At 48.2% G+C, this 11,228-nt stretch overlaps 1 protein-coding gene and 1 long non-coding RNA gene across 13 annotated transcripts in view; one reads left to right on the forward strand and one right to left on the reverse strand.

Moving 5' to 3' along the window:
• Nucleotides 1–9,884, forward strand: part of DNAH14 (dynein axonemal heavy chain 14) — a 325,158-nt gene extending 315,274 nt beyond the window's left edge. For 11 of the 12 annotated variants that reach the window (XM_077901271.1, XM_077901270.1, XM_077901269.1 and 8 more), the window contains 5 exons: nucleotides 1,842–1,954; nucleotides 2,793–2,932; nucleotides 5,213–5,376; nucleotides 9,141–9,287; nucleotides 9,650–9,884. In XM_077901271.1, the coding sequence (XP_077757397.1) occupies nucleotides 1,842–1,954; nucleotides 2,793–2,932; nucleotides 5,213–5,376; nucleotides 9,141–9,287; nucleotides 9,650–9,862 (777 nt within the window). In that variant the 3' untranslated portion in view covers nucleotides 9,863–9,884. Of the gene's footprint in view, nucleotides 1–1,841; nucleotides 1,955–2,792; nucleotides 2,933–5,212; nucleotides 5,377–9,140; nucleotides 9,288–9,649 lie in introns of those variants that run through there. The other variant, XR_013381670.1, reaches the window with a different exon arrangement.
• On the reverse strand, nucleotides 312–9,097 carry LOC144315938 (uncharacterized). Its single transcript, XR_013381675.1, has 3 exons — nucleotides 8,752–9,097; nucleotides 1,990–2,177; nucleotides 312–488 (listed from the first exon to the last, which is right to left on the reverse strand). It is a non-coding gene; the product is annotated as an uncharacterized LOC144315938 (long non-coding RNA).
• Nucleotides 9,885–11,228: the final 1,344 nt, after the last annotated feature.

Raw genomic sequence — 11,228 nt, forward strand, 5'->3', positions numbered from 1 at the left:
AAGTGTTTGATCCATTTCTACTTTTTGAATGGTGTAAGATAGGGATCTTATGTCCTTGTTTTGCATGTGGATAACCAGTTTTCTCAGCTTCATTTGTTGAAGAGACTGTTCTTACCCCAGTTTGTGTTCTTTGCACCCTTGTCAAAAATTAGTTGACCATACATCACTGAATTTGTCTGGGCTCTCTATTCTGTTCTAATCTATGTGCCTATTTTTATGCCAGTGCCATGCTGTTTTTAGCATTACATGTAATTAGCATTACAAATTATTACAAATTTGTAATAGAACTCAAAATCAAGAAGTGTGATGCCTGCAGCTTGGGTCTTCTTTTTTAGAAGTGCTTTGAATATGTAGTGTGTTTTGTAGTTCCATACAAATTTTAGGAAACTTTGTTTTTGAGAAAAATGCCATGGGAATTTTGATCAGGATTGTATTGAATCTGTTGACACTTGGGATAGTATAGACATGTTCACATTATTCTTCCAATCCTAGAAGACAAGAAATATTTCCATTTGTGACTTTCTCAACGTCTTTCATCAATTTTGTACAGTTTTTTAATATATAGATCTTTTACCTCCTTGTTTAAATTTAGCCCTAAGTATTTTGTTATTTTTGATGCTATTATAGATAGGATTGCTTTCTTAATTTCTCTTTCGGATGGTTTGTTGTTAATATGTGGAAATGTAATTAATTTCTCTATGTTGATTTTATGTCCTGCAACTTTACTGATTTCGTTTATTCTACAGTTTTGGGGGGGTCTTTAGGGTTTTCTATATATAAGATGATATCATCTGCAGAGACCATTTTACTTCTTCCTTCCGAATTTGTATGCTTTTTGTTTCTTTTTCTTGCCCAATTGCTATGGCTAGGACTTTCTATACTATGTTGAATAGAAATGGTGAGAGTGGGCTTCTTGTCTTGTTCTTGATCCTAGAGGAAAGGCTTTTAACCTTTGACCATTCAGTATGATGCTAGCTATGGGCTTGTCATCTGTAGCCTTTATTATGCTGAGGAACATTCCTTCTATGCCTAATTTGAGGAGCCGATGCTCCACCACTGAGCAGATGCTCAACCACTGAGCCACCCAGATGCCCCTCCTTCATTCTGTTTATGTGGTGTGTCACATTTATTGATTCCCATATGTCGAGCCATCCTTGCATCCTGGGGTGAATCCCAGTTGATTAGGGTTTATGATCCTTCTAATGTGTTCCTGAATTCAATTTGCTAGTATTTTGTTCAGAATAAAACAAGTAGGATTGAGTGTTGGATGGTTGTGTATTTAGGATAGAAGGGCATGTTAATAAACAGGGTGAAGAAAAAATTTTAAAAAATAAAAATAAAATAAACAGGGTGAAGAATGGAAAGCTGAAGCTACTGAAGAGAGGCAAACTCCAGAAAGGCTTTGCAGAGCATGGCAGGTCTGCTTGACTCAGAACTAGAAGGACAGGTGATTCAACAGTAGGCAGTAGATGGGTTTGTCGGATTTGGTATAGGGGAAGGCTGGGGAGTTGAAATTGCTCACATTTAACTGCTTGTGAAGTTAAGCTGCCCAGAGAAGGGGAAAGGAGCAGACCAAAGGACTTGAGGAGAGTGATAAAAAGCCTTCAGCCAGGTTGGAAATGTCAGGTGTTTTGTCCAAAACACAGTTAAGATAATGCTTCTTTTCCTGGGTATTAGTTTTCATATTTCTCATGTGCTCTCAGCTAGAAAATGGCATCCTTCTGCCAAGTTATTTTTCCTTGGAAATTGAGTACAAGTTCACAGATATGCTCCCAATGACCCCCAAAATAAATTCTAATGACAACAAAAAATATGATGTACCTATCTCTAAATCCCAACAGAAACATGCCTACAAGTCCTGTAAGCCCCTGAGTTCCTGGGTTAATGATCTCATCCAACGACTGAATTTCTTCAATACTTGGGCCAAAATGGCTTATACTGCAATACATCATCGGTATGGATGAAAGCCGCCTTATATCTCTTACTTACTGTGGCTTAGAGCTTGGCCTTTGGGTTTCTCAGAGCAACATGTGAATTAAGCAAGGGGGAAGAAGTGTTATTTTTAGTTTAGGATGAAGACCTGGAGACATGGGATGCTGAGAGTCCTGTCCGTGGTCCGTCCACTTGAAGGACTCTGTGGCCTGCACCTCGTGCATGTGTACTTCTGTGATTCTGCACTGTGTCCCAGGAAACCAGCAGGGAGAAATGTGAAAGGAAATGAGAATTAGTTATGTGTAATTTTTAAATGTGTTTAACACACAAATTGAAATAATCTGAACAGCATGAGAGCAGCCAACACTCAAGGAGTCATGTCATTGTCACAGTAGCCCTGTGACACACAGGGGGTACCATCCTTCATCATCACCCTCATTGTAGAGATGAGCACACAGAGCCACAAAGACTTGAAGTAGCTTGCCAAGTGCTTTGCAACCAGAGAGTGAAAGTATTAAGATTTGAACCCAGAAAATCCAGTTCCAAAGTTTGTACCAAACTGTGTTTTGTGCCATTTAACTCTAAGTGAGTGCTGGGGCATCTCCTCTTATAGAAACCAGCAACTCTGGAATAGATGCCTTAGGGCACAGCCAGGACCTCCAGCATGGAGCAGCACCCCTTGTCACCTAAATCCATGGCCTTCCCGCATGTGTGAACCATAGTTGGTCTCCACTAAAGTATGAGATTGGGTCCTGAGTGGGAGAGCTTGAGATGGAAAGGAAGGACCTCAGAGGGATGGTGGTGGGAAAGCGTGCATTGGTGGTGCCCTGACCTCTCTGCCCATGGTCTGCCTCCAACAGGTATATGAGATTTGTCACAGTCTCGAATCTTTCTATTCCATCACCTGCCCAAAGCCCCAAATATCCCTATGATAAGAACAGTGATTTCTTTGAAGGATTTCCTGCAAGATACTGGCTCCCAGCTTTCTTCTTTCCACAAGGTGAGTGCACCCTGCAGGTACCCGCACCTGGGCGGTCTCTTCTCCCTCCCACTCTCTTCCTTTCCTCACTCCTACCTCCCTCCATGCTAAACTAGACCATCCTCCTCAGAGCACACCTACACCTGGCCGGCCGTGTCACGTCATCTATAGGAGGCTGATTCTGGATGTCAGAGGCTGACCCCACACCCCTCTCAGGGGCCACTGCACTTCACTGGGACTGCTGCAGATGGGTACTCCCCAAGGGAGTGCATCTGTGCTTTGGCCATTTTCACTCCTTTATGAATGAATGGCGCTGGGTCTGGGCACCATGCTCAGCATAGACATCCAGCAGGAAGGAAAGGCGTCCCAGCAGAACATGTCACCACAGCATGTGGTTGGGGGTTATGGGAGTGGTAGAGGGGCATGGCTAGGTCCTAAGCGCCATGAGGGCAGACCCAGGTGTGTCCTAATGCCCTGCCATACCCCTCACATCTACTAGCCCCCAGCACCTAAAAAAATCTCTTGGGAAATATTTGAAGAATGATTAAGTGACTTTCTGAGCAGATACATATGCATAAATAAAGGAACGGCTTTGGAACAGAGCACAGGGCCCCGAGCTGAAGTCAGGGAGGCTCCTCAGGAAAGACCTGGCTGCCTGTAAGGTAGTGTGCAGTGCAACAGGCAGGAGGATGGAGATTCCACCCTGATACGCCCTGATGGGGAGCCACGGGCTGCTCTGAGGACTTGGTAGACACTTGCTCATTCAGCGCTCCTGACCATCTTACAGGGTCCTGAATATTGTCACTCCTGTTCTCAGAGAGAACCATGGCAGAGAAGTTACGGAGTTTCCCCATACTCCCAGGACCAGACACACCTGAGCCAAGATAAGACCTTGGCTTGTGTGACTTGGAAATCCCTGTGTGTGACCGTGGCACAAACTGGGAGTCCCCCAGTGTGGAAAGGGTGACTGGGCAGGGTGCAGTGGGGACGCTGGGCAGGCTGGGGACACACCAGGGAGTCTGCCCCCTGCAGCCAAGGGGCCACGGCCATGGTCAGGCCAGGGAGGAGCCAGGGTGGGTCTGCTTGGTCTCCAGGCAGGAGCTGGGGGTGGCCCCGGGGGGGGGGGGGACCCTGAGGAACAGAGTGTGTGCGCTGGCCCTGGCTCTCTGGCTCCCACAGCTGGTGGAGGCTGACACCCTTTACTGACATAGAGACCCAGGGTGGAGCCACGTGATGGGCAGCAAGGGGATAGCCACTAGCCACCTGTCATGTCTAAGACAATCGGGGAAGACAATGCAGTGGCCGGTGCGCAGTTGTGCAGGGCTGGCTTGCAGGAGAGATGGAGGCTCCACACACCACGGGGCAGCACCGCCCAGCACTGCAGGCCCCGTGTGGCACCTGCCACCAGAGGCCTAACGGCATCCACAGCACAGTCTGGTCTCCTGCAGCCTGCAGAGCCCTGAGGTGCATGGAGGAGGGCGAGGGCCCCTCTGACCTGCCGGCACTGACGGCTTCTGGGGTCTCAGACAGTTATAGGCAAAGGATGAGAATGGCCATCCAGGCAGGAGGCAGGCTCAAGGACACATAGGAGGTGCCCTGTCTCAGCGGGTCATTCCCGCAGCCACGAGCAGAGGACATGGACCAGCGTGACAGGGGCTCGGTGGCCCAGTGAAGGCCCTAGAATTCACTCTGTGAGGACTGCCAGGGCAGGTTCTGGGCAGGGCTGTGACAGGATTCAGAAGTAGGATGAGGGTCCGGGCAAAATGCAGGGTGGATTAGACAAGAACAGTACCTGCAAGAACTGTTAGGATCCACGTTAAGAGTGTTGGTAATCAGACACACAGCGTGATCCAGACTTGCTTGAGCAAAACAGAGTAAATATAGGCTCATATGAGTAAAGAGGAAGCCAAGGCTGTTGGCTTCAGGAATGGATGGTTCCAGGTGACTGTCCTCTATGCTACTCTCAGCCTCCTCCTCATCTCTTAGCTCTGTTTGCACTGCCTTGGTCTCCTTTTCCTCAGCTGCACACAGCACTTTTCATGCAACCAAAGGTAGAAACAGCCCCCCCACCGCTTAGCAACTCCAGGGGAGATGTGCTTCCCTCTCCCGATGTCTGAACACCACTTCCTGAGAAAGACTCTGACACGCTCCGGTCTTCTACTGTCTCTGGGACCCAGCTCTGTTGCCAGGAGGATGGAGTCCATCAACACTGCTCTCTCAGACCCCAGGGAACCCCTAGGGCATACTCAGCCCCTGACTCCCCCGACTCACTGGGAACTGCTTGGGTGTTTTTCTCCAAAGCCTTTCTTACTGCTGTGCTTCAAGACTATGGAAAGTCCCAGGGAATCTCTATAGACGCCCTCACTTTTACCCACCATGTGACCTCGGACACCACTGACATCAAAGATGAGGAGTTCTCCATAATCATCCAGAAGAAACTCAACATCGTCAGGAGAGCCTTTAAGGTACTACCCCAGGCAGCCCAGGTGGCTCAGCGGTTTAGCGCTGCCTTCAGCCCAGGGCGTGATCCTGGAGTCCCGGGATCGAGTCCCACGTCGGGCTCCCTGCATGGGGCCTGCTTCTCCCTCTGCCTGTGTCTCTGCCTCTCTCCCTCTCTGTGTTTCTCATGAATGAATAAATAACATATTTAAAAAAAAAAAAAAGGTACTAGCCTGCTTAAAACATTGGAGTACATGTCCATATGTCCAGTCACTTCCTCACCAGCCTCACTCCTGCCTTCCTCTGAGCCGGGTGCTGCATGAGCAGAGTTTGTGCAGATCCTTCTTTGTACTTTTTTTTCTTTAAGAGAATTATTACTTTTTCCCACTTCTTATTGTGGCAAAATATACATAATGTAAAACCGTCATTTTAACTATGTCTAAGTGTACAGTTCTGTAACATTGTGCACATTCACTGTCTGTCTCCAGAACTTTCCTCAGTGTAGATCAGTGGAGAAAGTGAGTGAGCTCTCTAGTCTCTTCTCAAGGAGGACGCTAATCCTGGTGGATCAGGCCCCCACCCATGTGACTTCACTTGACCTTAATTACTGCCCAAGAGGCCTCATCTCTTAAGTACAGCCACGTTGGGTGAAGGGCTTTGCACAGGGGTTTGAGGGCATTGCACCACGCTGCCACCTGCCAGTGTCACCAGGATTGCTCCCTCCTTCTGTCTACCATAAACACTGCTTCCTTGAATGTGGGTGCACAAGGATTTGAGCTTTTGATTAATTTGGGTATATGTCTAGGATTGGGATTGTTGGATTATTTGGCAATTCTGTTCAACTTTCTGGGGAGCCTCCATACTGTTCCCAAGTGGTGGCACCAGTCTGCATTCCCACCAACAGGGCACTAGGGGTTCCCTTCCCTACATCCTTGCCAATACCTGTCATTTTCTAGGTTTTGATAGTAGCCATCCCAGTGGCTGTGAGGTGGTGGTATCTCACTGAGGTTTGCATCTGCATTTCCCTAGTGATTCAGGATGCTGAGCATCTTGAGGTGTGCTCATTGGCCCTCTGTCCTCTTTGGCGAAAGTCTGTTCAAGCTCTTTGCCCATTTTTTTTTCACCAGGATTTTTTGTTGTTAAGTTGTAGGAGTTCCTTAGGTATGCTGGATATTAATCTCTTACAGTATGTATGACTTGTATTTTTCTTTGTCCTGTGGGTTACCTCTCCATTCTGGGACAGCATCCTTTGATGCACAAAAATTGTTAATTGTGATGTAGCACAGTGTATGTACTATTTCTTCTGTTGTGCTTCTGCTGTCACAACCAAGAAACTACCAACAAGCCCCATATCATGAAGCTTTTCTGCTCTGTTTTCCTCTGAGAGTTTCATAGTGTTAGCTCTTAAGTTTCAGTCTTTGATCCATTTTGAATTAATGTTTAGACATAAGGTCATGCTCTATGTGGTGGGTGATGTCTAATTTTCCCAGTACCACTTATTGAAGAGACTTGTTCTTTCCACATTGAATATCATAGCACCTTTGTTGCAGATCATTTGAACACATATGTCAATGTTTATTTATGTTTTTTTTTTTTTTACGATAGCACACTGTTTTGATTACCATCACTATCATAAGCTTTGAAATCAAGAAGTGTAAGAACTCCAGCATTTTTCTTCAGGATTATCTTGTTTACTTGGTTGTCCTTGAAATTCCTTATGAATTTTAGAATAGATTTTGTTATTGGGATTTTGGGATTTTGATGGGGATAGATAGCACTGACTCTGTAATCGCTTTGGGCAGTATTGACATAAGCATGTCTTCAAATCCATGAATTCATGGTTTCTTTTGAAAATGATTTGTGCATGCTTTCTCTTCTAGATGAATTTGATAGTAGGCCTTTTATATTTCATTTTTTAACTTGGGATTTTGATCAGCTTGCTGGACATTTATGTATAAATTTGGGAGAGAATGGTTATCTCTTTAGTATTGAATCTCTCCATATAGAAACATGGTTTATCTTTCCATTTATTCAGGTTTTTCTTCACATTGATCTTAGAAATTTATGTTTACACTGTTTTCCTAAGTGTTTTGTAATCGTGCTATTGTGAATAGGGTTTGTAATGCCCTACATCTTCCTCTCTATGTTAGCTCTCTACCTGGGCTTAGCCATGCTGGAGATTAAGGACACAGTCCTCCGAGGCTGTTACATCCAAGACTTCTGACACCAGCTGCAAGTTTGGGGTTTCCTAAAACCACCCTCAGGTTTAATAATTTGCTAGGAAGATCGTAGAACTCCAGGAAAACACTATACTTACAGTTTTATTATAGCAAAAGGATACAAATCAGAACTAGCCAAAGGAAGAGACACATAGGGCAGAATCTAGGCCTGGGAGGGTCCCAAACATCAGTCTTCCATGTCCTCAGGCCCTGTTCCTCCTGGTGTCGACATGTAACAACAGGAGAGTGCTGCCCACCCAGGAAGCTCACCCAAGCTTCAGTCTTGAGAATTTCCACTGGGGTTTCCTAATGTAACCCTATTGGCTGAATCACTGCCCTCATGGCTTCCCCTAGTCCCAGAGGCTGGTTGATGTCACTGGCTCCATGTCCCCCCCCCCCCCCCCAACCAAATCTCCTGTTGGCTCCTTCTGTGCCCGCCAGCCCCCATCCTGAGCCATCTCATTAGCACAAGCCCTCTGGGGACCGGCTGGGGAGGCAAGTCCTTACCCTGAGCCTGCAAGGTGGTCCCTCCCGGGAACCAAATCCTTTATTTTTTTTTAAGATTTTATTTGACAGAGAGAGAAAGAGAGCAAGGGGAGGGACAGAGGGAGAAGCAGATGCCCTGCTGAGCAGGGAGCCTGACTCCGTGGGGCTCCATCCCAGGACCCCAAGATCGCAACCGGAGCCGAAAGCAGACACTTGACCACCTGAGCCCCGGGGCACCCCCTACATTCTTTATGACACATTCTTCTGCTCATTTCTAATTTTTTTCTAATTTAAACTGGCCAAGTTTGTCTACTTCATTTACTTTCTTCAAATATACCAAATTTGCCTTTATTAACTGTAATGGTGTTTTGTTGGCCTTCAATTTCTGTTTCCCATTTATTTGCTCTTCACAGGTTTGTGTTTACTCCCCGAGGCACAGTATGAGGAGCGCAGGCATCCTGCTCGCTGCCTGGCTCGCACCCTGGCCAGGGCACGTCCCTGGGCCACCCCACCCGCGGCCCCGCCTCCGCCCCCACCCCCCACCCCGACTCCCGGGGCGGGACCGCGCAGTGGGCCCCCTCCTCAGGTCTGGCTGCTCTTGCTCCCAGTCAGAGTGAGACTCGTCCCTGCAGCGTGCATAGGAACGGGTGCTTCTGTTTGGTGGCTCGGGAGTGTGCTGTCGTGCTAATCGCGTACCACAGGTTCTCCCCGGTGATGGGCTGAGGGTCGATGTCTGTGGAGGACTGTTGCGATCTGCTGACTCTGTCTTTGGATGGACACGGATACTCATTTTCCTTGGATGCATACCTGGGAATTAAACCGAGGGCCATTGGTGGCCGTGCACTTGGCCTGATGTAGATGCTTCTGGTGTTGGGTGGTTGTGCTGACATGCAGAAGCCCTGGGACCATGTCAGAGTCACCAGAGTCACGGCCCCCGGGGACCAGGAAGGACGACCGTACCCCTGGGAGGACGGGAACCTGGGAGGACCAGCAGGGCCGGGCTGGGAGGGACCCCCACCCGACAGAGCTTCTGTTCAAGGAAGCATCGCGCCGGGAAGCCACTGACACCACTTCTCCTACGGCAGGGCACGGACCGCACACACGTGGGAGTTCACATTTTTGGCTTATTCATGGAGGGAGCCAGGTGGAATCATGAACAAAATGCACTAGAAGACTCGCTGCCTCGTGAGCTATGCTGCGATTTTCCTGAAATCTATTTCTTGCCAACAAAGGTAACTGCCTACCTTTTGGTCAGGAGTCAGCCCTCCTGGCTTTCCCTCAGGGCTGCCAGGCACGTCCAACCCCACTCCTGTGGCCTCACTAGGACGTGTGATAAATACTTCAGACAGCAAACGACACTTAAAATAGCCCAGAATACTGATTGCTAACATCTGAAGTAGATGCTATACCAACATCCAATGCTGCTTCTCCAGACTATGTACCGTGATGTCATGACGATCACTCGGCAAGTTCGAGTCTCTGGCGTATCCCGAATACGCAGCCACAGAACCACTGACCAAAAATGCATGCATTTTACAACTGTCCCCCAGATCTAGCACATGGTTTGCTTGTGACTATTTTTTTTTTTTTTAAGATTTCTACTGAAACAACAAATACTTCTGAGCAGAGAGATTCAGAACTCTACACATTTGAATGTCCAGTTTATCAGACACCTGAGCGGTCAAGAATTTTGACAACTGGCTTACCCTCGAACTTTCTAACATCAGTGTATTTATCCACAAGGAGACCTCCTAGTCACTGGATCACAATGCAGGTTGCACTGCTCTGTGAGAAGAATGAGAAATAAACACATGTACCAAACCATTGAATTTTTGACTCTTAACCAGTTTTATGTGTCTCAAGACCCTTGCATGTAGCCAACACCTTCCACAGAAACATCCATGCTCAGCGGGGGGGCCCCACCATATACTGTCCCCGGTGAGCACATACCGTCCCCAGTGAGCCTGCACCATCTCCAGTGAGCGTGCACTGACCCTGGTGAACATGCATCATGCTCGGTGAGCATGCACCTCCCAGAGCGCAGGTCCCCCTTCAGTAAGAGTGGAAACCCCCACACCCAGCAAGCACTTGGGGCATGTTCGAATAACTTCCTGATTCCCAACAGTGATTCCCTCAGTTCCAAACAGTAAAATACACACGAGGGGGGAGTTCCTGGGAGTTCCTGGCTTGTTGGAGCCCAGAACAGGACCCTGCTGGCCAGCCTGCAGACTTCTGAGACACAGGCGATCTTCTTCCCTTCTGCAGGAAGTCCTGTGACCTCACCAAACCCCCTCCCTCTGAAAGCCAATCCCGAGAGGGCAGCATGCTCAGTCACTATGGAAATGCATTTTTGTGGCAGGACCTGTGCTGCAGAGCACCGAGCACGGAGCACCAAGCACCAAGCACCGAGCACCACATTGAGCAGGATCAGGATCTTCTGGGACCCCCGGGCCAGCCTCGTACCACAGGGTGCTGGTGGCCAGCTCTCTGCTTTAGAAGCTGCTGCTCAGAGCCCTAAGTCTTGCCCACACTCACTGCGTGGAGGAGGGTCTGCAGCCACACTCACGGCCCATCCTCAGCAGCAGGGGGAACCCGGATGGAGACCCATGCTCCACCGTAGGGAGCGTGGGCAGGGCAGGCCCACACCCCTAGCTAGATCCAGGAGAACTGCCAACAGGATACCAACAGCTTACCTTTGTGTCTATGAACTTGTAATCTCTGAAGGTAACCATCCAAAAAACACATGAGCCAGTTACACCCCACAGTCTAGAAAAGACTGAGACCGAATCTCTGTCAATTAGAAATTAAGAAATTGGCATTTGCTCCATTGCACTGGACCGTCAGAATTAGACGCAATTTGCTAATATGGTCCCTGAGTTCTGGAGACATCCGGCACGTGCTGCCTTTTCTCTGAGCCGTCCAAGGGTAAAGACCAAGGTAGGCACCTGGCTGTGGCCTTCTGACCCCACTGAGTGTTGACGCCGGGCCTGACACCCCCATGTCCCACCAGGAGGAGGTACACATGGAAGGTGTCTGGTCTCCTCTCACGGACACACAAACACCTCACAGACATGCATGGTCTTTCCAATGTACATGGATGCTTTTGTGGCTCATCCAGACTCGTGCAAGTATGACTGAATGTGAGTGGTTTCTCTATTCTCTCAAACAAGGAC

Source organism: Canis aureus, chromosome 6 (assembly GCF_053574225.1).
Source record: "Canis aureus isolate CA01 chromosome 6, VMU_Caureus_v.1.0, whole genome shotgun sequence".
NCBI lineage: Eukaryota > Metazoa > Chordata > Mammalia > Carnivora > Canidae > Canis > Canis aureus.